The 25,376-nt window shown below is 36.6% G+C and overlaps 2 protein-coding genes and 1 long non-coding RNA gene across 7 annotated transcripts in view; 2 read left to right on the forward strand and 1 right to left on the reverse strand.

Moving 5' to 3' along the window:
- Positions 1-1,082, forward strand: part of SLC26A3 (solute carrier family 26 member 3) — a 39,358-nt gene extending 38,276 nt beyond the window's left edge. Inside the window, exon 21 of the mRNA XM_012455914.2 lies at positions 674-1,082. Coding sequence (XP_012311337.1) covers positions 674-697 — 24 coding nt within the window. The 3' untranslated portion in view covers positions 698-1,082. The remainder of the gene's footprint in view (positions 1-673) is intronic.
- Positions 1,083-3,401: 2,319 nt separating this feature from the next.
- Positions 3,402-22,141, reverse strand: CBLL1 (Cbl proto-oncogene like 1). 3 transcript variants are annotated; one of them, XM_012455933.3, is made up of 6 exons: positions 22,041-22,141; positions 17,248-17,415; positions 13,356-13,453; positions 12,883-12,966; positions 11,211-11,284; positions 3,402-8,286 (listed from the first exon to the last, which is right to left on the reverse strand). In XM_012455933.3, the coding sequence occupies exons 1-6, from the start codon at positions 22,051-22,053 to the stop codon at positions 7,251-7,253; spliced, it is 1,473 nt and encodes a 490-aa protein (XP_012311356.2). In that variant the 5' UTR covers positions 22,054-22,141; the 3' UTR covers positions 3,402-7,250. The 3 variants fall into 3 exon arrangements, with proteins under 3 accessions (XP_012311356.2, XP_012311347.2, XP_012311364.2); XM_012455924.3 differs by having other exon boundaries at positions 13,356-13,456; XM_012455941.3 differs by lacking the exon at positions 22,041-22,141 and adding an exon at positions 20,324-21,391 and having other exon boundaries at positions 13,356-13,456.
- LOC110568778 (uncharacterized) lies at positions 21,648-23,448 on the forward strand. Of its 3 annotated transcripts, none has more exons than XR_002478964.2 (2): positions 21,648-21,844; positions 22,804-23,448. It is a non-coding gene; the product is annotated as an uncharacterized LOC110568778 (long non-coding RNA). The 3 variants fall into 3 exon arrangements; XR_002478962.2 differs by lacking the exon at positions 21,648-21,844 and adding an exon at positions 22,160-22,284; XR_002478963.2 differs by lacking the exon at positions 21,648-21,844 and adding an exon at positions 22,590-22,726.
- Positions 23,449-25,376: the final 1,928 nt, after the last annotated feature.

Below are 25,376 nucleotides of genomic sequence, written 5' to 3' on the forward strand. Positions count from 1 at the left end.
CAAAGGTCAGATGAAAAGGCCATTCCAGAAAATTGGATAGACCTGAGGTAAGAGGCGAGCATAGATAAGCACCATGATTCTGTCTCCCGGGACTAGATTCCAGAGAAACCGAATAAAACTGGCACCTTGCTTGAGTTTCTTAGAAGAAAAGCCTCGCACCAGAAATCCTCTCCTCAGTGATTGGATTTAGAATTGTCACCAAGTATTGGAGGATAAAGCGTAGGAACAGCATTTAAACCTCATGTCAGACCCAAATGCTAGAGCCCATTGTCTAACAGAATATAGCTAGCACAGTGGTGGACCTTGGCTTCCCCATATTAAAAAAAGAAACATTTAACACCATCTCTCTGTCTGGCTTCAAGGAAGGTAAATCACCAGCTGTGGATACGCCACCAGTGGTGACTGGGGTAAAAGCCCTTTGGATCAAATGTGAAGAAGGATATTGCTGCAACACATTGTACCATCACTTTAAGTTAAATTAGGCATTTTAATTACAATGTGGTATCACGTGGATCTATGTTAAATAAGTAGTGATGGAAGGTAACTGATCATTAAAATTCAAAACAAGAAAAACCCTGATGATAACTCTGATAAATTCTAGCTCCTAAGATTCTGATTATCGTAACAGAACTTCACAAATATTTTAAAATGAGAATTTTCTGTCTTCTTCCAGGTGCCAGTTGAAACAAGATTCTAATCAACATATAATTCAGAGGGATCTTCATCTGACTATGACATAAAGAACTTTATACCCAGAAAGTTATTGATAAGTTCATACATTGTATGAAGAGCATTTTTGACAATTCATGTTTCAAACTTTGGAACGAGATTGTTCTAACACGGCATATTTTTCACATATCTAGTATGAAATTATATAAATATTCTTAATTTTATATCTTGTAGATTTATCAAAGGACAAAAATTATTTTGTTTATATGTATTTTTGTAGCACTGACAGATTTCCATCCTAGTGACTACCTTCATTCCTATGTGTAGCAGTATATTGACACCACTGTTTTGAATCTCATAATTTATACAGGTCATACTAATATATTTCCATTAAAAAAATCAGTTGTACAGTGGATGTGTCTTGTTTTGTTAAATTTGTTAGCTTTCTGAAACATGCTTGTTGTGGGTCCCATTATATAGTGGTCTGGCTGGAAACCTGCTTCATGAGAATCTTCTAACAGAACCCCTGTAATGAGGCTTCTTTGCTCAGATTTTATTACTACTCCAGTTTCTTAAAGCATACCACCTCCTATCCAAATTTTAAACACAATCCTTCTAATGTGATATCTGAAACTATAGAGATGTAGTATGAAAAGTTTACAAGCTAAAAAAAGGAGAATGCAAGGAAGGTGAAAAGAAAAGATGGGCAGCCAGTTCTTCCTGGTCTCAGTGGGAAGAAGTAAAAGAGATGGTAGGAAGAAGTATTACCCTTTTCTTTTTTCACTGCTCGTTATTATTTGTAACGGATGGGGCAGAATAACAGCTGTAGAGCTCAGTTTATCTGGAGGAGGAGACTCAGCACACTTGCTTCTTATTTTCCACTGGCATAGCTCCTGGTGCAAATTTGTATTTATTTATGTAACAGGTAGAAATTAAACATCAGCACCAACAGAAAAATATTCAATGCCCTCTGTTAAACATCAAACCAGCTTGTCAATGGGAAAAGCTGTCCCAATTGTTTTAGCTCTTACCTCTGAACATTGTTGTCAAAGTACCTTTCCACTCTGTTAGTGTCATTGAGAGGGCTTGTCTATTGGACTTAAAACTACATACACAAAGATAAAATAAACATTATTTACATAGCCAATCTTAAAAGCAGAATATCAGCACTCTTTTATTTTCCAATTTTTTGTAAAGACAGGATCTATGTTGCCCAGTCTGTCTCAAACTCCTGGCCTCAAGCAATCCTCCTGCCTCAGACTCCCAAAGTGTTGGCATTACAGGTGTGGGCCACTGTACCCGGCCACAGCACTCTTTATAACTGTGTTTCTTAAACGTTTTGAGTCATGGAGACCTAATAGAGTCTCATACACCCTACGGACTTTGGGGGGAAAAAAAACACGCACACACACACACACACAAACACAATTTACATATAAAATGCCCGCAGATCGTGGGTTAAGAACTTTTCCTCTAAAGAGGGCAGGAAGTAGAAATTGTAAACAGGAGCCTATTTACTTGATCATTTGCCTTGAAGATGAGGCAAATGCTTCATACAGGATTGTCACTGAGGTCTCCATCTTCCCAAAGATGACCTTTACACTGTTCTTGCCAAGAACACACACACAAAAAAAACCCCAAGCACAAGCACTCCAATTATTGTGCCCACATCACAGTACATTCAACCTTAACACCTTAGAGGTTCACTTATCCTTAACCTTAAATGTTTTTTTCTTGTAGGCCACTAAGGTTGGGTATACTTTGAGTAATGGGAATACGTGGGGCTGAGCTACTTGCCTGCCTCAGAGCAAATAATGGAAATTGACTAGTACCAAAATCTGCTCCCTAATTTAGGAAAAGGTCAAGAGACCATGTTACAAGATAAAAATAAGCTTATAAAAACCAGAGCAAGATTGAAGGAAAGGATGCAACTAGGAGACAGAACAACTTGGGAAGAGACAAATATATTTCGGAAATTAAGAAAGGGTGAAAGTAATACATGTTGAGCAGTTTATCTTTAAAATCATTTTATACATTACTTAAGCATTTGATACAGAATTTTGTCTAAACACAGGAACTTACTACTTAGAAATGTAAATGAAATATTTTAAATGGCTGACCCTACACTGCATGAACTACAATATAAGAGGGATATTTAATTCATGTTTCTAAAATCTTCATCTGGATTTCAACATGTCAAGGCTGATCTACTAATCTTCTCCCCCAATCTGCTCTACCAGCATCTTTTCTATCTCAATTAATGACAACTCCATTTTTCTTAAGCTGATCAAGCCAAAAAATCCACCAGGAAATCCTATTGACTCTCCTTTTAAAATATACAGTCACTTAACTCTCAAAACAGCCCTAATAATGTAGGTATTATGATTAGCCCTACTTTTTAAAAAAGCAAAGTAAATGAAGACTCAAAGAGAGCAAGTAACTAGTCTAAATTACATAGTTACAGGTGGTAAAGCCAGAAATCTGTCTGGATAGTCTAACCCTATATAACCCAGGCTTTTAATTATTAGAAAACATTACCTCTCAAAAGGAATTAAGAACTAAAAAAACTGATCTAACCAAAAACTGATCTATTACAACGTAGGACTAAACTCAGGAATAATTAGAGGTGCATTCCACAGATTTGTTCCAACGTCACTAATTTAGCATTGTACAATTATATCCAGAAAAGCTGCTAGGAATTATTAATGTTCAGAATTAAATACATTTCTCTCTCATGGTTTTGTATGTATTTTGTATTTTTAAACATTATGATTTATTTCCTGGCCACTATACTTTGAATATAAGGACAATGTTTGAAGGAAATTTAAAGACTGTCAAGAATTCCTAGGTAAGTTAGAATGTAAACTTCTCAAGGGCGGAGACCATATCTACTTTGTTCATTATCATATACCCACATCTAACATATTTAATAGGTGTTTAATTTTATAAATCAATACTTCATATATATGTGTATGTATATCCTTCCACAAGTCACCCACTTCCCACTTCTTGATACCTGGTAATGTTACCACCATCATCTTGTGTGTAAATTATTAAAACACCCTTCTGACTACTCCCTCTGCTTCCATTTTAGCCTCCTTGGTCTTTTCTTATCCTACAGCCAGAATAATTCTTTTACCAAAAAAAAGGTTTTAACATTTTTTGAATAGATTTTTTTTAAAGAGGTCCTACCCAATTGTGAGAACGAAACTCATGACTTCTTACTCGTTTCAATCCCATGATTCTACAGTGCCAAAAATTTCAAAATTTTTAAAGATGGAGATGTGGGAAAACTAAGCACTAAAGTGTTCAGAATTCTGCCTTAAAACTTTTTCCCTCAATGATGGAAAACTGAAGGGTCATGAATCAAAACAAGATGTTTAAAATTCCGAATTAGGTTTTATTAGCATCACTACCAAGTATTTTACCTACTTCCCGTTAAGCCTAGTATATCTGATATTGCTTTATTAGATTTGCATATACTGTATTAAGTAGACTGATTGGTTTCTAGGCCATAACTTAGCAAATTACAAACCAGTGAAGAAGAGTAAGACCACTTCAATCAGAATATAATGTTTATATTAGTATGTTTAACACCAACATACTAATTTGACAGATAATCTAATGAAGAAATATCTTTGAGCACTCATGCACTTTTTTCACATACTCATAATATGGGGCATTTTTTTACGAAAGATGGAACTGTAGAGTTTTCCTAAAAAGATTACAACGATACTCTTCTAATATATTAGTCAGAAGAAAGCCTTACGGCAGTTCTGTATACTTACTTCATGAAGCCAATAGCCTCTTGTGAGTTTAAAAGATATGTGCAAATAGCTTTTCCATTTACATTTCAGTGGTATCAAATTAGTATTTACACAATGATTTTGAGCAAGTAGTTTTTACAAGGCAAGATGAGTACAGTTTCTCATAGTCTTTGCGACAGATCTTTCCCCAAATACTCTATTACACCCTGAATAAACGTGCCACTGAAGAAATATAACATTCAACTTGCTGGTTTTAATCTTTTAGAAGAGAACGTAATTTTACTGTAGAAAGTTGTTTCAACATAAACATGGAAAATTCTGCATTCTCCCAAATGTGCCAATACATAAAAATTCATCTAGGCAAAATAGTATTTATGCTTCCATTTTATTGTTTTTAAGAATTAAACTGCCAACTCAGTAGTCTTAAGAGCAATATAATGAAACATACATACATCTAATTTAGACTTATGTCCATCATAGCTTCAAAGGCTTCCCTGAAATAAGGCTGGGATTCACATCTTTTTCCTTAAGAAACACTAACAGTAATTTTGTTAACCTTCTACCCACCCACCCTCATTCAATTGATGAATTCAAGTCTAACACGATTTAAAACTTCTGCTACAAGACATTCATCTGATATTCCTCCCTGTATAACATAGATTTCTTAAACCTAATTGAAAATAAATCACTTTTTAAAAACCCTACAAGAATTCTTAATTTGAAATTTTATGATACTGATTTTCTCATCCAATACATAGGCTAAGTGGCTTCTTACCACATTCAACTCTAGCGAATTTCAGTAAAAGCAGGAGATCTCTTTATAAATAGTTGAGAAGCTCTAAAGTGAATTTGGCTATTTTCTTATTACATGGAACAAAAATGGTTTAAATTTTTAAGTTATATTTTAATATCTCCTAAACAGGGGCATGAAAAGGAATCAAGTTTGCACCAGTCCAAGTACCTACAGTAATATGAAAGAAGCACTCACCACCAACATTTCATACTATTTCACTCCCATGCTTTTAATAACAAGCATTTCTCACTAGAAATATTGCATTAACACTGGACTTTCAAACTGCTAGGTGTAGAAAATCACTTGCTTGACTTAAAAAAGCCTATTAGTTATTTTTGGCCAGTCAAGATTGAAACAGTCATTTTATTATTTCTAACTTCTGCTCTAGGGTTCAGAAATAATTTTGCATCTGATCATTCAAGATGAGAATTTGTTTCACCTGTACCTGACAGAATAAAATGGTAAATTAGCAATCAGTTCACCCTTTGTCAAAAGAAATATGTTCTAAATGTATACACTACAAACTATCTAATAAATGATATCTGCATACTACACATTTCACGTTTTATTATGCACCATTTTAGTGGGGAGGAAAAATTTCACAGGGATTTATTCAAAGGATATAAATAATATCCTAAGAATGTTGGTTTATACATATGAGTTCTGTATAAACTGTTAAGTGGTCATCTTAGCTGAACTATAACAAGCCCCTATAATGTAAAAGCTGACCCTAAAGGCACCATATAAAGCACTGAAATCCACAATTTAGCTGTTACTTTCCTCTTCGACACAAAATTATCTGGTAGTCTTCCCTGTTGACTCCATGCTAAAATGTTACAAATTCAGACTGCTTTACCAACAAAAGGAATAGGAAATAAAAGTTTTTAAATTTCAAGTTAGAGGAAAAACCCTATCACACAGCAATGAAAACCTGAGCAAATGCAAATTCGTGATTACAAGAATATGTCCTTCACTAATACATTATTCAAACTCCTCCATGGCATTCAAACTGTAGTTGAAAATCCTATAAACCCACTTAACACAGGATCAAATTCTAACATGAAATGAGGAATTACATAAAGCCTATTCAGCCCTATTCAGTTTAAGACAATGAACAAAACAGAACACATTTCATCTAAAGAACACCATTTAGACAGTTTTATAAAACAATGTTACTTAAGATCAATATGTGTGATGCATATGTGATTTCAACCATTCAATAAAAAAGCATTAATGAGCAACAGTATTCCCCCACCAACTTGAAGCCTGTAGAGCAAGGTTACTTTGGCCTTATCTTTCCAAATAATTAGTAATGCCTTTTAACATTACAAATATGTCTTAGTAGAATTCCAATGTATTTTGGTGCTCCTGAGGCTGCCTAAAAATGAAAAGGCATCCAAGTGAAGTGCATTGTATACTTACTATACCTCGAAACCTCAAAATTTCAGTGCCTAAAATGTGAAATAATTCTCTATCATTTAACAGTCTGCCTTATGCAAATTCTAGTAGAGTTTTACTTTTAGGGTTTTATTGTAACTTTGGGAAATTAGTGGTAAAACATATGATTTAAAAAACAGTACGTGGCTGCACTTAAATTCACATAAAAATAGCATTTTTACAACCATATTGAAATTTAATCCTTTTACACAGGTTAACAAAATGTATCACAAGAAAAATTAAACATTGGGTTTAACAAAACAATACTTTTGAAGTAAAACAACAAAAAATTTTTTCAAATTTTTTACAAATGGTCACCTCTAGGTCAATTTACTAAACTAGGGGAACAAAGATGTTAAAATATAGCTGTGCTCAACTGAGCCACTTATCTGTACTACAGTATGGTACTTGAAATCAATCCTAAGGTCAAGATTCAAAATCATTTTAAGAAACAAGACCCTATGTGTTTTATACTACCTCCGTAAGAGGTGCTTTTCCTTCCCCAAACAGTCAAAGCTTAATTAAAAGATTGACTATACGTAAGTTGTTTTTACTCCTCATATCTTCAGTTCAAAATACTATCATCATTGGTAATACGGTCTATATCTCGTCTGATCTGGATGATGTGGTCCAGGAAGTGGGGTTTGAGAAGGCGGGCCCTGCAATCGTGGAGGAGGAGGTGGCCCTCTTGGTGCAGGCCATATACCAGGACTCATTCCCCCTGGTTGTGTAAATGGAGGGCTCAGAGTTCCTTGATCTTCAGTGAACTGGGGTAATGAGTTAGGATTATAATGGTGAGGAGGGGGTGCAGTTACAGGTGGACCACCATGTTGAGGTGGGGGAGGTCCTGGAGGAGGATGATTCATATAAGGTGGCATCTGGGCAATAATATGTCCAGGGGGAGGGGTTATTGGTGGTGGAGCAGAGGTCATTGGTGGAGGTGGAGCTTGGCTATATACCAAGTGAGGAGTACCTGCAGCCTGGGGAGGATGTGGCATTGGATGGCTTATTGGTGGTGGAGGAGGTGGGGGTGGTGCATAATGTTGCTGTGGAGGCATAATATGATGAGGGTGAGATACCACTGGTTGACCCTGATATTCAGGATGATGGTGAGCAGGTGCTGGGGCAGGAGGTGGTGGTTCTCTAGCACCTGAATTTGAGTCATCCTGAATAGGGACGGTTATTAAATTGCTGTGTTTTCTTGTTGAAATACGAAAGGTTTCCTGACTGACCGATCGAGGTGGAGGTGGAGCCATGGACAATTCTGCTGGAGGAGCACGAATATCCTCATGTGGCTGATTATAGTGCTCATGTGGCACATGTTGCAAAGGAGGTGGTGGCATCATGATGTGCTGCTTTGGCGGAATATGGCTCATATGGTGCTTGTCTGGTGGCATTATAAAACGATCGGGGATTTCAGTTGGTGGTGGGGCAATAGGAGGATGAACATTTTCAAGTGAAGCACGGGTAACAGGTTTTCCAGCTCTCATATGGCGATGGTTGATATGAGCCTGTAAGTCTCTCTGAGACAAATACGTTCTCTTGCACCCTTGAACAATGCTACACATGAAGAGAGAACCTCGTGTACACTGCTCAATTCGCTGCACAGGATCACTACAGCTAAATTAGAAGGGAAAAAAATGTGATTTACTAAAAGAGAATATAAAAATTACGTAATTTTCAAAAACACGCCTGTTTCCAAAATTTGACTGTTACACAAAACATAGCAAAAGTCCACAATTAGAAGTCATAGTTATTCTACATGAACCTTTAATCTTCCCTACTTTATTGTCTATTAGCTATTAAGCATAGGCATTGCTGTCAACTTCAGAACTCCTAATTTTAAACAGTATGTTTCAAGAAGAGACCTCACTCTTCCCAAGGCCTAGAATTTATCGAATTTTCTCAAACAATTTTATGTTTTGCATCTATTTGCAAAAAAAACCCAGGAAGAAAAAAAAAACCAAAGGATTGATTACTTACAATCGTGAAATTCAAACTTGTATAGTATTATTGAGTGTGATAAGTGTTTGTTGAGCAAATAACACTAAGTGGAAAACAGTAAGTAGAAGATACTGCAAAGGACTACAAGTAACTTCAGCCTCATCATTAGGGTTCTTAACACTAAACATAAACAATTCCAGTCCAAGCCTTGACTATTTAAAGTCCCTTAAAGAAAGAGTTTTTCTGAATTGTCAGACAAATTTACACTTTCCTACCTTTCTGATTTGTGAGCACTAAATTTAACTTAACATTTTCTTAAAAACTCAGGGTCAAAATTATAACTATTTTTCATTTATCATACTTAATCCATACTTGCTGTTACAGCTTTCTTGACACAGTGGGGAAAGAGGACTGAAATAGGAATCTGAAGACCTCGTTCAGTAATTTGAGGTTACTGAACCATTTTTGAGTTTGTTTCATGTGTACAATGAGGTTAAAATATCTACTCTACTTCACAATGTTTTTATATCTATTTCATATTACTTAAAAGAATATTCTTTTTTTTTTTTTTTTGAGACGGAGTTTCGCTCTTGATACCCAGGCTGGAGCGCAATGGCGCGATCTCGGCTCACCGCAATCTCCGCCTCCTGGGTTCAGGCAATTCTCCTGCCTCAGCCTCCTGAGTAGCTGGGATTACAGGCACGCGCCACCGTGCCCAGCTAATTTTTTGTATTAGTAGAGACGGGGTTTCACCATGTTGACCAGGATGGTCTCGATCTCTTGACCTCGTGATCCACCCGCCTCGGCCTCCCAAAGTGAAGAATATTCTTAATATCAAATTAAAGTGACAGTATTTAATCCCCAGTTAAGTACTATAAGCAACTACCATTGATTATGTGTGTCAGGTCATTTGACACTATACTAAATGGCTCTATACTCTTGATTTTGAGTTGTGTCTGTTTTTCCATCCTTACTATAAGGCTGGCACTCCTTATTGATGTTATTATGCTTCCCTTTAGCGGCCACCTGGCACACCTGTTTTGTGCTTCTAGTTCAGTGTAAACTCAGAACTATCTCCACCTTAACAAGAGGTGAGGCACTTTCTCTTGGGTGGTGTTTAAAAACAGTAATATATACTGTTTAACTCTGATTGCCATTTCTTCACTTCCTGATCTGAGTCTGTTAATCCAGATAGGCTTCTGTACTAAGGACCTTCTGTCCTAATAGGACCACATAAGTGAGGTGTGACATTTAGTACCTTGTTACATTTAGTCCATTAGTAAGGTTAGTATATTAGTATATTCAGTACATTAGTTACATTTAGTACCTTGAGAACTAATTTCCTTTTAAACAATAGGTATCTTTCAATTTTCTTTCAATATTTATACAAAAGAGGAAACCTTTAAAAGTCCTCTATATAATGTTTTACCACATCTGAAATCCTTTATCCCAAAGAAGCAATCAAATTTACTATGTAACTTAAAATGAATGTATACCATGTTGAAAACTAGGCATTAGAGAAAACATCCAAAAAACAAGTGATATATACTTCTAATGTCTTAACTGTTCTGAATTATAATTCTATAAACAAAATTTTAAAAAACTCATAGTACAAATTTTATAATGTTACTGTAAAAAGCTAGAAACACACCAAAAGAATTAGTTGTTACAGAGCTGCCTAAATCACCCCTTTCTCTCCTGGTGATGTCCATTTTTCTATATCATAAAAGGGAATCATTGATGACAAGTGTCCACAGCTTTGCTATCAATCAATGCCACAAATCATGGGGTAGCTTTAAGGACAGGTTATAAGGAATCTAGGAAGTCTGTGGCTATTCCAAGCAAGTATCACTCATTCTTTTTCTTGTTTTTGTTTTTTCTTTTTTTTGTTTGTTTTTCTCTATTTCTCTCATTCTTTCTTAAGCCTTCCTTATTAAGGGTTCTGAATTGATCTAAAAATTCTTATTCTGGTTTCTTCAAGACCATCCCAAAGTGGATCTAGCTTTTTATAATTTGAGACTATGTAACGATGGTGTTCTAAGATATACTCAAGATATAATAATCAGATTTGAAAGTAGTAAGAGCTTAGATAGTGCTTACTATATGCCAGTTACTATATATATATGTATGTGTGCACATATGGTATATATATATATAAAACCTCATTTAATCCTAAAAATACCTTGAGGAGGCAGGTATTATTATCAGCCTCATTTTATCAATAAAGAACAGCCTCTGACAGTAACACAGCTAATAAATAGCAGAACAGGGATTCAAACCCAGGAATTCTAATTCTGGAGTCTGTTCTCAATATACCTTACTACTTCTTTAATGTCTCATCAAAAAAAGTAACTTTATGGTTTATAATAATACTTCTATAATGGCAAACAGCTTTCATTTTGACCAACTTGAGTTGACTGACAGTGGCTACCTTGAAAGAGAAACCTGAAGCAAACTGAGCTCACAGAAAAAGATTAGCCACGTCTATATGTCTGATCTCCTGCTTGATTTCTATCAGCCCCAAACCTCAATAATACAACTTACAAATCATTGTACTAAAACTTTATTCTTTAAAAAAGGTAATGATAATCTTATCTTACCCTGGACACATCTTATCTCCCTTTTTTTCATGTAAAATAGCACAGTCATAGCAAAAAACATGCTTGCATGGAATCTGTAAACAAAGACATATTACAGTTAAGCATATTAGAACTTAAAATATGTATTTAAAAAAAAAGTATAGTGCCCTATCATTAGAAGGCTTAGAAGACACTTGAGAATATCTGTTAAAATGAACATTTATTAAGTACTAATTTTAACAATCTTTTTCAATCACAAAGCCTTTGAGAATGTGACAGAAACTATGGCCCTTTTCCCAATAAATGTACACATACACATTTGCTTACACTTTCTGGAGGTATAAACCCTATGAATTTCACCCATGGTCCCCATATGCTTTTTCTTTCTTTTTTTTTTTTTTTTTTTTTAATTCTTTTAAGAGACAGATCTTGCTCTGTTGCCCAGGCTAGAATGCAGTAGTGTGATCACAGCTCACTGTAACCTCGAACTCCTGGACAATGTTCCCACCTCAGCCTCCAGAATAGCTAGGAATACAGGAGTGTGCCACCACACCAGGCTATTTTATTTTATTTTATTGTAGAGATGGTGTCTCACTAAGTTGTCCAGGTTGGTCCCAAACTCCTAGACTCAAGCAATCCTCCAACCTCAGCCTCCCAAAGCACTGGGATTATAGGTGTGAGCCACCACTCCGAGGCCCCTGCAGGTCAAAAGCTCCTGAAGAACGCTTTAATTATTATTATTATTTTTTTTTTTTTTTTTTTTTTTAAGACGGGGGTTTCACCACGTTGGTCAGGCTGGTCTTGAACTCCCAACCTCAGGTGATCTGCCCGCCTTGGCCTCCAAAGTGCTGGGATTACAGGTGTGAGCCACCACGCCTGGCCTTATTATTTTTTTTTATCTTGTTTCTCCTGAAACGATTCCAATGCAGTAAAAAAGCAAGTATGTCCTATATTTAATATAAGCAGCATTTTCCTCTGGTAATTTTAAGTTAATTAATAAAAATCTAAACATCAATCAGAAGGATATAGTAAAATGTTAGAACCATATTTTTCTAATTCATAGTCCATTACTACTTCTTTACTATGATGTGCAGCAAAGTAACAGGGTATAAATCCATGCCCTCTACCATCACAGGCATGTTACTGAATTCAATTTTTTTCCAAATGCAAACACAAAACTATCTTTTTTTGAGGGAAGAAATGTGAAAATTACTATAAAATTAGTAAGAATTGTAAAATCTTTTTAATGATTAGAATTCAATTTTTGGAAATTATTATTTTTAAGCCTCTCTGAGACTCAGGAAAAAAAGAGAAATTAAATTAACGCAGTTTTATGTTAAAAAAAAATGTGGCCTTCAAAAATAAGTAGTTTGGCTCTATTTATTAAGAAAAAAAAATTTTCCTTAATAAACTAAAATAACTGTAAACTAACTGGTATCAAACAGTCCAAAGAAATTAGTTTTCAGAAGTTATTCTAATTTTCAGTTTATTTAATAAAGTAGTATTTTACAAGAATTCAACAATTTGTCAAGATAATCATATTAAATTCGCAGTATTCCAATACTTCCCTTAGTTATTTCATACTTACTTAAAATTTCACAAAGTAAACAATGATAACCCTATCTAAATTTCAGAACCCCACCTCTATGCAAATGCTTATTTATAAAAACATATTTTATTTAATTATACTTACCATTCGCCCATAGATTTTAATAGGCAATCCACATTTGTCACAGAAATGAACTGGTGTATCATCCTTTTCACCTAAGATGTTTATCTGTTGAAATGATATAATTAAAATTAATCTTCTTACACAATTCTAAAGATTGTATCTACACAATGAATTGGTTAGTGTTTTACAAAAGTTGTGAAAAAGATTAGAAATAAAGGCTTCCTGATGTAATCTCCATATATTCCCCACCATTAGCTGTATTTCCATTCGTTTTTCTTCTTAGTGTTAATGGGTACTGATTTTACTAAAATTACTTCAAATTATTCTTGAAATAGGGTATTAATAAATGATTTACATATACTGAAAATCATAGGTATAGCAAGTTCATGACAGACATTCTTTATGTATTGTGCATTAAACCAATAAAACATTTTAAGTACTTAATACCTAAAATATTTTATTGTTCTAATAAAATTTTTCATTTTTAATTATACCTGAAAGTCCCAAAAAAGGTGTCCAGGAAATCTCCGCTGATTTCCAAACAGCTCTCCCCCTTTACAGTCATACCGTTCTTCTTCATTATAATCAAATCCTTCTGAGAAAAAAAAAAAGTGTTGTTGGTTAACGCGCCAAATCTTGAATTTCATTTTGGAAGTACATATACATATACATATATACATATTCATGGCAAAATAGACCTATTCACTAAAAATCCCATCTGATGCCTTTCAAAGCTTTTCTAAAAATAAAACAATCAAGTTTAGTTTAAAACATCAGCTAGAGGTAATCTTGGTGACCTAGCCCAACTCTTTTACTACATTATTGAGACTATTACTATATGAAGACTCATAATAACTCAACACATAGAAGATAAGTGGCAAAGCCAGGAACAGACCTCAGATCTCGACTCTATTGAAATGCTCTTATCAATTCATGAGACGATTTCTAATATAAAACTTTACTGATTACTGATTATCATGCTTGTTGCACAAATTTTTAAGATACTGATTACCATTTATTCTAGTCTAGCTACAAAAATGGTATGCTTTGAGACTGATTTTATTGCCTAGAGTATAATAAAAACATAAAGCATTTTATAGATTTTATTAGCAAATGAGTTATCCCCTTCTGTAGCCCTAAAATGAGAGATGTAGACACTTCAACATATTCATATTTCATCCTGTCGATTAAACCTACTCCCTGATTACCCAAACAGAGCCGTATCATATATTATATATCCTGTCCCACAATGCATTTATCAGTATCAATAAACTTAAGATATATGAAGATCAAATGGGCTCAATTTCTCTGGCCTAATTAAAAACTTGATGGCAATCTTCTCATCTCCTACAAAGGAACAGAAAACCAATGAACAGTCTGATGGGAATTCTAGGTAGAATCCAATTACCTAAAGTAAAGCTGAGAAGACAAATATATCCCTCCAAGGTGCCAGGCTTCTCACGACTCTTTTGGCCCTGGAACCGGTAAACAGAGTAGCCAAGCACACAAGTTTTAACTTTACCCACATGACTAAATGACAGCACCTATACACAGACATAGACACACACACACAGATACATTCACACACACATAGTGATGCAAGAATTTTTTGAAGCTGATAGACACTTCATTGTACTGCTATTTAATTACTGCCAATACAAATGTATACTCCAAAGTCAGGGTGCTCTTATAAGTTACACCTGAGTGTTCCTAGGCTCCTGTATCACCCATTTACACCTTAAAAAAGCTGGTGTGATCTGAATTCAAAATAAGGAAACTCAATTTTTCAAACCCAGAAAATTAAACCCATATTGAGGTAACAGCCAAGGAAATTAGGAGCACATTATCATTTTTCAGACTAGTTCCACCTGTACTCCCATCATTAAACTATATATATTTGTATAGATACCACACTGGCACCCAAACCTCCACATTTTGATTGATGCTTAGAAAAAAAACAATCAAAAAAATTTTTTTTTACTCCAAAATCTGAGAGGGAAAATGGCGAAGAGGATTTTGGCTTTTTTGCATCGTTTGAACTATTACAAGAACGTATTTGTACATTACCATGTTGTTTTAAAAAATTATTTTTTTAAAAAAAGCCAAAGCAGGAGTGACCCTAAATTAGAGACAGTGCAGCAGCAGCTCTAGGTTATTACTAACATGATTTATAACATTTTGACTTCAACTAGACTTGTTTAGATGGGAGAGAAACCCTACAATAAAGGAAATCATAAGTTGTAACTGAAGCAGTTTGATTCTACAAAAGAAATAGACAAATTGCTGGAATAGAAAAGAAAATCTAGAAATACAAACAAACACTTTTAGACCTTTAATACAGGGGTGCCCAACTCCCAGGCCTCAGACCAGTACCCTGGCCTGCTAGGAACTCTGCCACACAGCAGGAGGTGAGTGGAGGGCTAGTGAGCATTACCACTTGACCTCTGCCTCCGCCTCCTGTCAGATCAGCAACAGTATTAGATTCTCATAGGAATGCAAACCTTATTGTGAACTGTGAAAGAGAGAGATTTAGGCTGGTGCTCCTTACGAGAATCTAATTAATGCAACTGTTGCATCCAGAAACCACTCCCCACACATTGCCATCACCCTCCATCTGTGGAAAAACTGTCTTCCGCGAAACCAGTCCCGGTGCCAAAAAGACTGGGGACCACTGCTTTAATGTATCTATGATGATAGTAAAATTCCTAATCAGCAAGTAAAAGAGTTGGGACAATATTTTGGGGGGAAAAAAAAAGCCCAACTCCACCTTCTTTCCCCTTAATAACTAAAAACACATCCATAAATGTTCCAAAGCAGTGTCAGCAAACTTTTTCTGTGAAAGGCTAAATAGTAAATATTTAGCTTTGTTGACCCTATGGTCTCAATCACAATTACTCAACTCTACCATTAGAGTGTGAAAGCCCCCATAGAGAATACTTAAATGAAAGAGCATAGCTGTGTTCCAATAAAATTATTTGTAAAAACAGGACTACATTTGGCCCACAGACATAGTTTGCTAACCTGTAATGAAGGGTAAGATGGAAAAACTGTTTTATACTGGTGAAATAGGGAAAGGCCTTTCAAAGAATGTCATAAAACCCAGCAGTCACAAAAGCAAAGAGTGGATATCTGACGACATAGGATCTTCAAGATTCTCTGCAATAAATATTTTGTATACAAAATTCAAAAGATAAATGGAGAATATATACAATATAGGCCAGGCACTGGGCCTGTGGCTGGCCAGTGGCTCACGCCTATAATCCCAGCACCTTGGGAGGTGAAGGCAAGAGGACTGTTGAACCCAGGAGTTCAAAACAGCCCGGGCAACAAAGCAAGACCCCATCACTACAGAAAATAAACATAACAACTTAGCCAGGCAGATGGGATGCACCTGTAGTCCCAGCTACTCAAGAGACTGAGGTGGAAAGATCACTTGAGCCTGGAGTATCGAGCCATGATCCTACCACTGGACTCCAGTCCGGGAAACAGAGTAAGACCCAGTCTCAAAAAAAAAAAAAAAAAAAAGGAGAAAATAATATGTACGCTATATAACAAAAATTCTATTAATTTACAAAGAACTCAGATGAAAGGATCTAAACAAGAATGACCAATACTATGAAAAAATATACACTCTTTCATAATTAAAAGAAATTTACACCAATTTAAAAATTTTAAAAGGTTTCTAGTATTCAGTATTGGCGTGTAGGAGTATAAACATACCTTCTTTGAAGAACAGTTTGACAGTACTTGTCAAACTAAAATGCACAGTAGCTATCAAGTTTTAAAATATCCAAATTTGTAGTTTGTAAAGGCTTTGGAGTTAAAAAAAAAAAAAAAAAAAAGGCCAAATCTGTGCAAAGTACAAATTCTACAAAGTATACATTCTAAACTATATGTCCAAGAGTATTTGGTGCAACATTTTTGGTAACAGCAAAAAAATGGAAAAACTGTTAAATAAATTATGGTATGTCTATAAATACTCGAATCTATTTTTTTAATAAGGTAGATCTATACTAATAAGAAAAAAAATCTCAAATGCATATTACATGAAAAAATGGCAACTACACATAAAAAAATTAATACTTTTGTATAAAAAAGTCAACAGGGACTATCTTTGGATAGAAGGATTTTACTTTTAATGTTGTTTTCTGCAATACTGTTTAGATTACTGAACAATGAGCTGTATTGCCTTCAACAACAAAAGGAACCAAATCAAAAATATTTATAAAGGGAAATGAAAATACAATGTGCTAAAACAAGAAGGTTGAAGAATGAATAGAATATGTAAGATAAAAAAGAGGTAGCCAATAAGTAAGATTACACAGACTATCTGGAGCAATCACATAAAACAGAAAGAGTGTTGGACCTATTAGTTAAAAACATTACCTTCATCACCAGGTGGAGCCTTTGCAGGCATCCTGTTTATAGTCCTTTGAGTTCGAGGTGCAGGTTTCGCTTTGTTTGCTTGCTTGGAGATGAGTTTTATAGGAATTCGTCTGCGAACATCAAGACCACCCAAGGATCCAGAACTATTAGTGCCTTGTAACTCATTGTCTATGTTAGGAAAAAAAAGTTGTAATTTCTTTTAGTTTTTCTTTTTGAAGCTTATTCTGCCATAGGCATTAAAACAGCATACCTAACGTTATCAAGGTTAGAGATCTGGGTTCTGACTTTCAAAATTACATTGTTTATTAATTTTATTTGTGTTGGATTAGCACTAAAGACAATGCTTTTTAACTCTTTTTGAGATATGGAATCCTTTAAGAAATTGATAATAGTCATACAACCTTTCCCTAGAGAAGTGAATATAATTTTTCATATAATTCGAGAGTTTACAGAAACATGAAACCATTCATCAACCTAAGAATCACTGTCTTGAACTATAAGAGATGTTTTTTAAAAGAAAAGGAGTAAGGAGAAAAAGGAAACCATCCCTATTTCCATGTTTGATCATCAAGCTTGCAAAGCAGACAATAAATTTGGTAAACTGAACTTTCTAAAACTGATGAAGGCAAAATTAAATAATCCATTTGAAAGTGAAGTTTTAAGAAATGTGATTATTCTTTAAGTGTAAAATAGTTATTCTAAAAATCATTGAGAAATATAGTAAAAATCATTATAGCATTTAGTAGTAAAAACATGCAGTAATGTATTTGTGCTATAACATGTGACTTGAGTTCTTAGTCGGCACTGTAATGGAAAATTATAATTTAAGAGGATGCAAAGTTCCTGTAATACAACTAGGTCTAAACAACTGTCACTTTCTAGTCCCTGGAGTCTTTGCTTGTTATTGTCTATAAAATAAATTAATTCTTGTCCCATGAGTAACAGGAGTATTATTTCATAGAACTGACTCCATCTAAAGCTTAAGAGTTATCTTTGTTCAAGTAGACAAAAAGATAAATATTTAACTTGACCTACTAAAGACAAAAAGGAAAATGCTTAAAACAGGAAATACAAATGACATTTTTAAATTTGTAGTGCTTTAAACATGACAAGTTATTGAACAAGGTTGTGTAACTGCCGCTGCAGGAAATATTACAGTCAAGATTGATAGCCAAACTATCCACATTAAATTCAGCAAAGCCAAATTTGGAAGTAGTGAGCTAGTATTAATGGCCACCAAGGCTACTATGATTATAGACACACACTAAGTTCACATTCATTTGCATTTTTTCTGAACAATATCTCAAACAAAATGAAAAATGGGTCCTTAATGATTATTTTAATTATCTTTCAGTATACTTACTCCTCTTACAACAGCTAATCTTAAAAAAAAAAGTGGGGAAGGGGAATTACATGGTTAGCTAGAATCCTGAGTTAGGATAAACCCAACTTGATCAGTTTTCAACACTTCACTAAATATACTCACAAGGTGATTAACGCATTTCATCTGCTTTCATTGTAGTTGCTTATGTACGTAAAAGTACTTATAAGCAATGCATTGGTCAAAAGAAATATGAATGGCTTTTCTTGCCCAAAAAGTGTTCCTGACATTACAATGAACTAAAAAGCAAGTAGTTGTAGACATAGAATCAGTTCAACGCTGTCCCTCCAATATTAAATATTCAAATATCAAAATGGTTTAATGGTTTTACCTTTGTGAATGAACATGCCAACACTTCATTACTACAAGTTCTTTTCACACCATCCTGAACACTTGAGGTCTTTACTGTTGCTTGCATAGCCTACAACTTTCAAAAGCTGGCTGGCCTTTCCCACTTTGTTTCACAGATTCAAGTTCATGAGGTACAGCATCTAATAGTGATAACATTCTGGGTTTCTTTGGGGGCTGTTTTGCTTTCTGTTGTTTTTAAATTAAGAATCAGAACATAAAGCACAATTTCCTTCTGAATACAGTAACAAATTATAAAGTCCTTAACAATAAAAATTTCTTAGATATTACACAGAATGTAACTAAGGACTACTATCATTTAAGTTATATTCACTTTTATTCACTTTAAAAAGGCACACTTCCATATTATATAGTTTTAAAAAGATTTAGGATTTTTATCTTGAATAAAAGTAACCAACCAATTTTTTACAAAATCTGGGATAGTTACCAAAGTGCTAATTCTTAGAATGACCAAAGAATAAATCGAGCTGGGAGCCTCTTGGAGTAATTTTTCTGGAAAGATTCTATTAGAACACCTTCATTTTACATTTAAATGTTTCAGAATGATCATAAAATGGGTCATTATTGCATAATGTTCAAGGGTTTCATCAATTTCCCCAAGAACCTCTTAATCCTTCAATATTAAAATTATTCTTTTGAGAAGCCTATCCTGTCATGATTCTTCAATTATCTAGCTAACTGGCATTTCCTCATTTGCCAAAGGCTTTGTGATTTAAACAGTTATCAAATTCATGTTTATGAATTTCATGAAAACCAGAATCTTCTGTAAGGTTTATAATTTTATTTCATAATCAATGCACAGTATTTGATACTGTCTTCAGATACTAAACATGAAAGAGACTGAGTCATTAAAAAAAACATGTAAGAAGCTAGTGTTAAGCAGAAGGGACATCTGAGTGGGAACTAATTTTTTAAGTGGTTAGCTCATTGGTGAATATTTTCATGTTAGGATGAGTTTTACTTCCTTATGCAATTTTTTACTTCAAGAATTAAGAGAATACTCTTTACACCCACCTCTATTATGATTTCCTAACATAATAGCCTCTCAACCATGGCAGGAACTTGACTTACAATTCCAGTAATGGGCTCAAATAAGAATTATTTTCCTAAAGTTGAATGTTTGCTATTCTAACATCAAAATTCCAGAATTTCAACTCTATATAAATTCCCAAACACCAAAATTCTTTACAGCCTGGTTCTAGGCCGGCTTCTCCCCTGAACTGAGCACACCCTTCTTACATGGTCTCATCTGTCCTCATGCTTTAAAATACCAGCTATAAATTAAAGTACTAACTTTCAAATACGTATTTTCAGTGCGGTTCTTACCCCTCATCTCCACTTGACATCTCCTCTCCTGTGTCTCAACAGCTGTCTCACACTAAGTAGTCCAAGACTAAACACTTATTCCCAAATTTTCCTGTCTCACTTCTACAAAAAAAGGACTGTTTTCCCCTCAAAGTTATCCTCAACTCAATAGTGGACACTACCTAGCTGCTCAAACCAAAAACGTTGGCATTTCTCCTTTCTCTCACATTCCTCCAAACACTACTCAAGTATTTACTGAAGCTGCCCATTCTCCTTCATTTCCACCAAACCAACCTTCCCTTCTGGTCTACTGCAATCACCTATTTTCCAACATTCTTACCTCCCTCTCTTACGCTATTCTCCATAGAACAGCCTATTACATTGTTTAGAGACTGTATTCTTCCTCTACTTCTGTTCAATGCCTTCATATTCACTTAAAATAAAATTCAAACGTTTACCATGGCTTTCAATGACCTGAATGTGACAGCTGCCCTCCTTTCCAATCTCACTTCAGGACTCTTAACTCTCTGGCTATTACTAGGCTGCAGCTAACTTAGCTACATCTTCCTACTCAGCACCTATGCACTTGATGGAAATGCTCTTCCTCCTGTTTTTTACCCAGGACTGGATTCTTCTCATCCATCGGATCTTAGCTTATATGTTACCCTTTCACGAAGACCTTTCCTAACAACCCTCTCTGAAATTTCCTCCTATGAATCTCTCCACAACACCCGTTTATTTTCTTCAAAACACTTATAATCTGCAAGCAAACAATAAAAAAGAACTTATTCTCTGTGTTCTTCCATAAAATAGAAGGTCTATCAGGGACTTGGTCCGTCTTGTTTACCGTTCCATCCTCCATCTCCCGACCTATAGATATCTGTATGTATCTGGCATAAACAAACATACACACCTAATTATATAATAGATATATGATGAGTGAGGACAACTCAATACTTAGGAAAAATACTTTTTCTCTATTTGTGATACGGTCGCTATAACTGTATGGGGCACTTGTTAATTCCAAGAGCAACATTCACCATCCAAGAACCAGAAAGAAGCAAAAGCCAGAGAAAAACATAACAAAGGATGGAGCTACTCTTACTTGTCTTTATTTTAAGCTCCTCTTTGTAAATACCCTCAATTGATGAGTAAGGACCACAGCGGAAGCGAGGGGCATACTTTTGGTTTAGGCAGAAAAGCTCCTCCAAGTTTGATTCCAAAAACTATATCCAACTCCCTTCTTTCACCTCTCTAGTCCATGAAGGACAGGAGAGACGACAGGAGGTTACAACTGCAGCACCTGCCCAAAGCTGACTGAGACAGCAGGAAGTCTCCAACCCACTCTCGCCCGTCCACTCCCTGCGGATTCCGCGACTCCGAGACCGCAGTCTACCCGCGAGTCCCCATAATGCAGGGCAGAGCAGCTGGGCTGAATAAAACAGAGCCGGCGCTCTCCCTTCCCAAAGGCCTACGCCGCCCACCGGTCCGGGCTCGGAGCTCGGCAGGAGCAGAGGAGCGGCTGTTGCCGGCACCAAGGAGGTAGGTACTGCACCAGAGGGTAGGCCGGGAAGCAGCAGGCCCCTCCCGGGCACTGGAAGGCAACTGTGAGATTTTTTCTCACTGCCACACTCTAGTGTTGTGGGGCGAGCGTAATCCCTTTTGCCTGCTGGGCGACCAGTCCCAGGCCGGCCAAGGGGGCATGGAACCGGGACCCCCACTGCCTCCGCCTCCTTACCAGTGTGATCCATGATTCGGCTCGCAGAGCACAGTGGGAGCGGAAGTCAACCGCGCCGGAGTCGCAGCGCGCGCCTGCGCACTGCCTTCCGGAGGCCGGGAGGCGGAAGTCCGAGCGGATTGTCCCAGCTTTGGTCTACAAAGACTTCCTTCTCTCGCCTCCACTACCCAATTCCTGTAAGGGCCTCAGGCATAGTTCGTGCAGAGGCAGAAAAAGCGAGCGCCCGAAGAAGTTCGGTAGCGAGGTTGCTAAGGCTTCTCATGTGCTTCAAGGGAAAGTAGTCTTTAACTGTGGAAAGGACACCAGCGGGGACCAGGGATGGGGAGAGCAGTGGTAGAAATGAGCCCGAGGCAGGTAAGGCGGCTGCCCGTCCCCCGCGGAGAGCTGCCTTCTGGGACTTGTAGTGCGTGGGGGCCGCGAAGCCGGCCTGGCCGGCTGCGCAGGCTCGACCGTTGTGCTGGCCCCACCCCGGCGGGCGGAGTAACGGTTTGGAATCCCCCGTGGTCCTGGAGCGCTTGTTTCCTCCACCGGGTGTAGGAAAAGTGTAAACACGCGCGATCCGGAAGGCGTCCTCCAGTGGGAGGTTGCTCAGGGGATGGCTGAGCTGTGAAGCTCGCAGCTAGAAGGAAATTCGCAACGCTTATTGTCTTAAGTTTTGCTACCTAGACCCACGCAGAGCCGTCTTGGTATATGCCCCTGTTCCCATCTCTTAAGTCTCTTTACAGTTGAAACACATTCAGAATGCTTGACTGCCACTTTCTAGGGAGAGCGTTTGTGGCGCTACTAACCCCTCGAACACCTGAGGAGTGGGCGCCCGTGCCGGATGGAGGGTGGAGAGCCAGTGCGGCGCAGCTGCCTCCTCTTAAGGGGACACCTAGCAGGAATGTGCAGAGTGGAGCTAAGGGGAGCGGATGGAAACCGAGGAAAGGGAAGAGAGCGCCAAGGCTTGGCCGGAAGGAGAGGTTAAAAAGGAAAGGCCTAAAATGAGGAAGAGAGTTACCACAACAGGCAGTACCTAGTTCCAGTTCTTGGTCCCAGGGGTTTGTGGTTGCTGCTGCTTTCATCTTCCTCAGCCAAAACAAGGAAAGTGCCAAAGGGCGATTCCTAGGACCTTCAGTGCAGTCTCCACCTCGCGGACTTGGCTTATTTGTATTCAGTGCTTTCTCCAGCCTTTTACACTTGATGCTCGTGGATGAATAGAAAGGAGCACAATTAATGGAAAACACAAGCTTGGGAGTCAAGGGATTTGGGTTCTATTCTTGTCGTCCCTTGGTGACGACATCACCTTGGGTTATTCACGCTTTCAGTGCCAGAGTTCCTAGATTAATAAAATATTATTACGTTGACCTCTTAGAGAAATGTTTTAATGGTACTGAATTGCGAATAAAGTATGAGTAGCAATGTGTTATATCTTTGTATTTGCACGGTATTAGCTGTAAGTCATACTATTATGATCAGTGCGCTATAAGTGCACCATATTATTTAGTGGTTATTTTCCTGAGATCTTGTAAAAGACTTTTACACTGCATATTGGCAGCTTTTTAAACAAGTTTTTAGGTACATTTACAACGAAGGACATTTGTGAACCAAAATTATCCCTGCTTTTGTTAAAATGTAAAGTTCTATATTGCTAAGTGGTTTTCTTTTTTTTTTTTTTTTTTTTTTTTTTTTTTTCTGAGACGGAGTTTCGCTCTTGTTACCCAGGCTGGAGTGCAATGGCGCTATCTCGGCTCACCGCAACCTCCGCCTCCTGGGTTCAGGCAATTCTCCTGCCTCAGCCTCCTGAGTAGCTGGGATTACAGGCACGCGCCACCGTGCCCAGCTAATTTTTTGTATTTTTTAGTAGAGACGGGGTTTCACCATGTTGACCAGGATGGTCTCGATCTCTTGACCTCGTGATCCACCCGCCTCGGCCTCCCAAAGTGCTGGGATTACAGGCTTGAGCCACCGCGCCCGGCCGCTAAGTGGTTTTCAACGTGCTTTCAGTTTCTTAAATTATTGTTTTGGACATTGGGGTTTGCCTAACCTTTTTCCTATACCTCCCTAATTTCTAAATACAGTGCTGATATAGTCAGGCATTTTCCACCAATTTGGGGTTTAAAAAAAGTTTTCCTCTAGAAAGTACCTCTTTTGCATATATTGAGAAAATTTTCTTTTAGAGATGAGGTGGCAGAAACTGGAGTACAGTGGCACAATCATAGTTCACTGCATCCTTGAACTCCTGGGCTCAAGGGATCCTTATGCCTCAGCCTCCGGAGTAGCTGGAACTACAGATGCTCATCACCACCACTGGCTTTGATTTTTTTTGTTCTGTCATACTTAGCCTTTCAGCTAAACTTCTGATTCATGCAAATCCATGTTAAGAATAATATTAGTGTCTGCTGACGCTAATATTTAAATAATTTGAATTAAAAAGAGCTTTCAAAATGTATTTTATATAATTTTTAAGTCAAGTTTTGTGGGCATTTTATGATGCATCAAGTTATGAAAATTTACTGAAAGAAGATTTACTTATTTTAGATCTGATAAAATGTTAAACATTTGTTTGATTTGATTTGACATCTCTTACTTTCATTCATGGCTTTAGCATCTGTGGTCTGTATTCATTTCTCGCTTAATTGTGGTTGCCTTTAATTACCAATGCAGTAGCAGTGTGATAAATTAATCTCTTTACTTACATTTTATTAGTAGTTTCAGCGACCAGTGTGCTGTAACTAGTCACAACTTCTTTATGAAGAGTCATCATTAATATTTATTTATATAGCATGGTACGACCTAAGGTTTATAAAAGTGAAAACTTACTGTAATGAATAGTCTGAACCACTGAGGTGCACCTTTGTAGCTACTACCTATGAATTATAAGGTAGTGGGCTCCAAAATGTTTTGATAGGCTTCCATTTACATAGTTACTGTATATGCTATGAGAAAGGTAAGAGGGATATCAGAGAGCTTGTTTTCCCCAATACCCTGTTACAGACTCCTCAGTACCAAATAAGGACAAAAACACCTGGTCTATTTGGTTTGTAAATAGACCCCTGTTGCTGTTAAATAAATGTTTCTCACTGTCAGACATAGATTTTACATCATAGCCCAATACTCACAACATCTAAGCATATATTTAAGTGTCATGAAACTATACTTACCCTTTTTATATGCAGTGCTCTCTGCTGTTTTTATTCTATCCCTTTAAAAAAAAAAATTGGTTATAATACACTAGAATAATGTCGAAGTACACTCATGGGTTGTAATTTAAGTGTGAAAACCACTGCTTTATATTTCCCATGGTGTTTTGAAGAGCGTCTTGTATTAGGGTTCTATAGAGGGACAGAACTAATA

Source organism: Aotus nancymaae, unplaced genomic scaffold, assembly GCF_030222135.1.
Source record: "Aotus nancymaae isolate 86718 unplaced genomic scaffold, 86718_ANA_hifiasm-v0.15.2.pri h1tg000002l, whole genome shotgun sequence".
Taxonomy (NCBI): Eukaryota; Metazoa; Chordata; class Mammalia; order Primates; family Aotidae; genus Aotus; species Aotus nancymaae.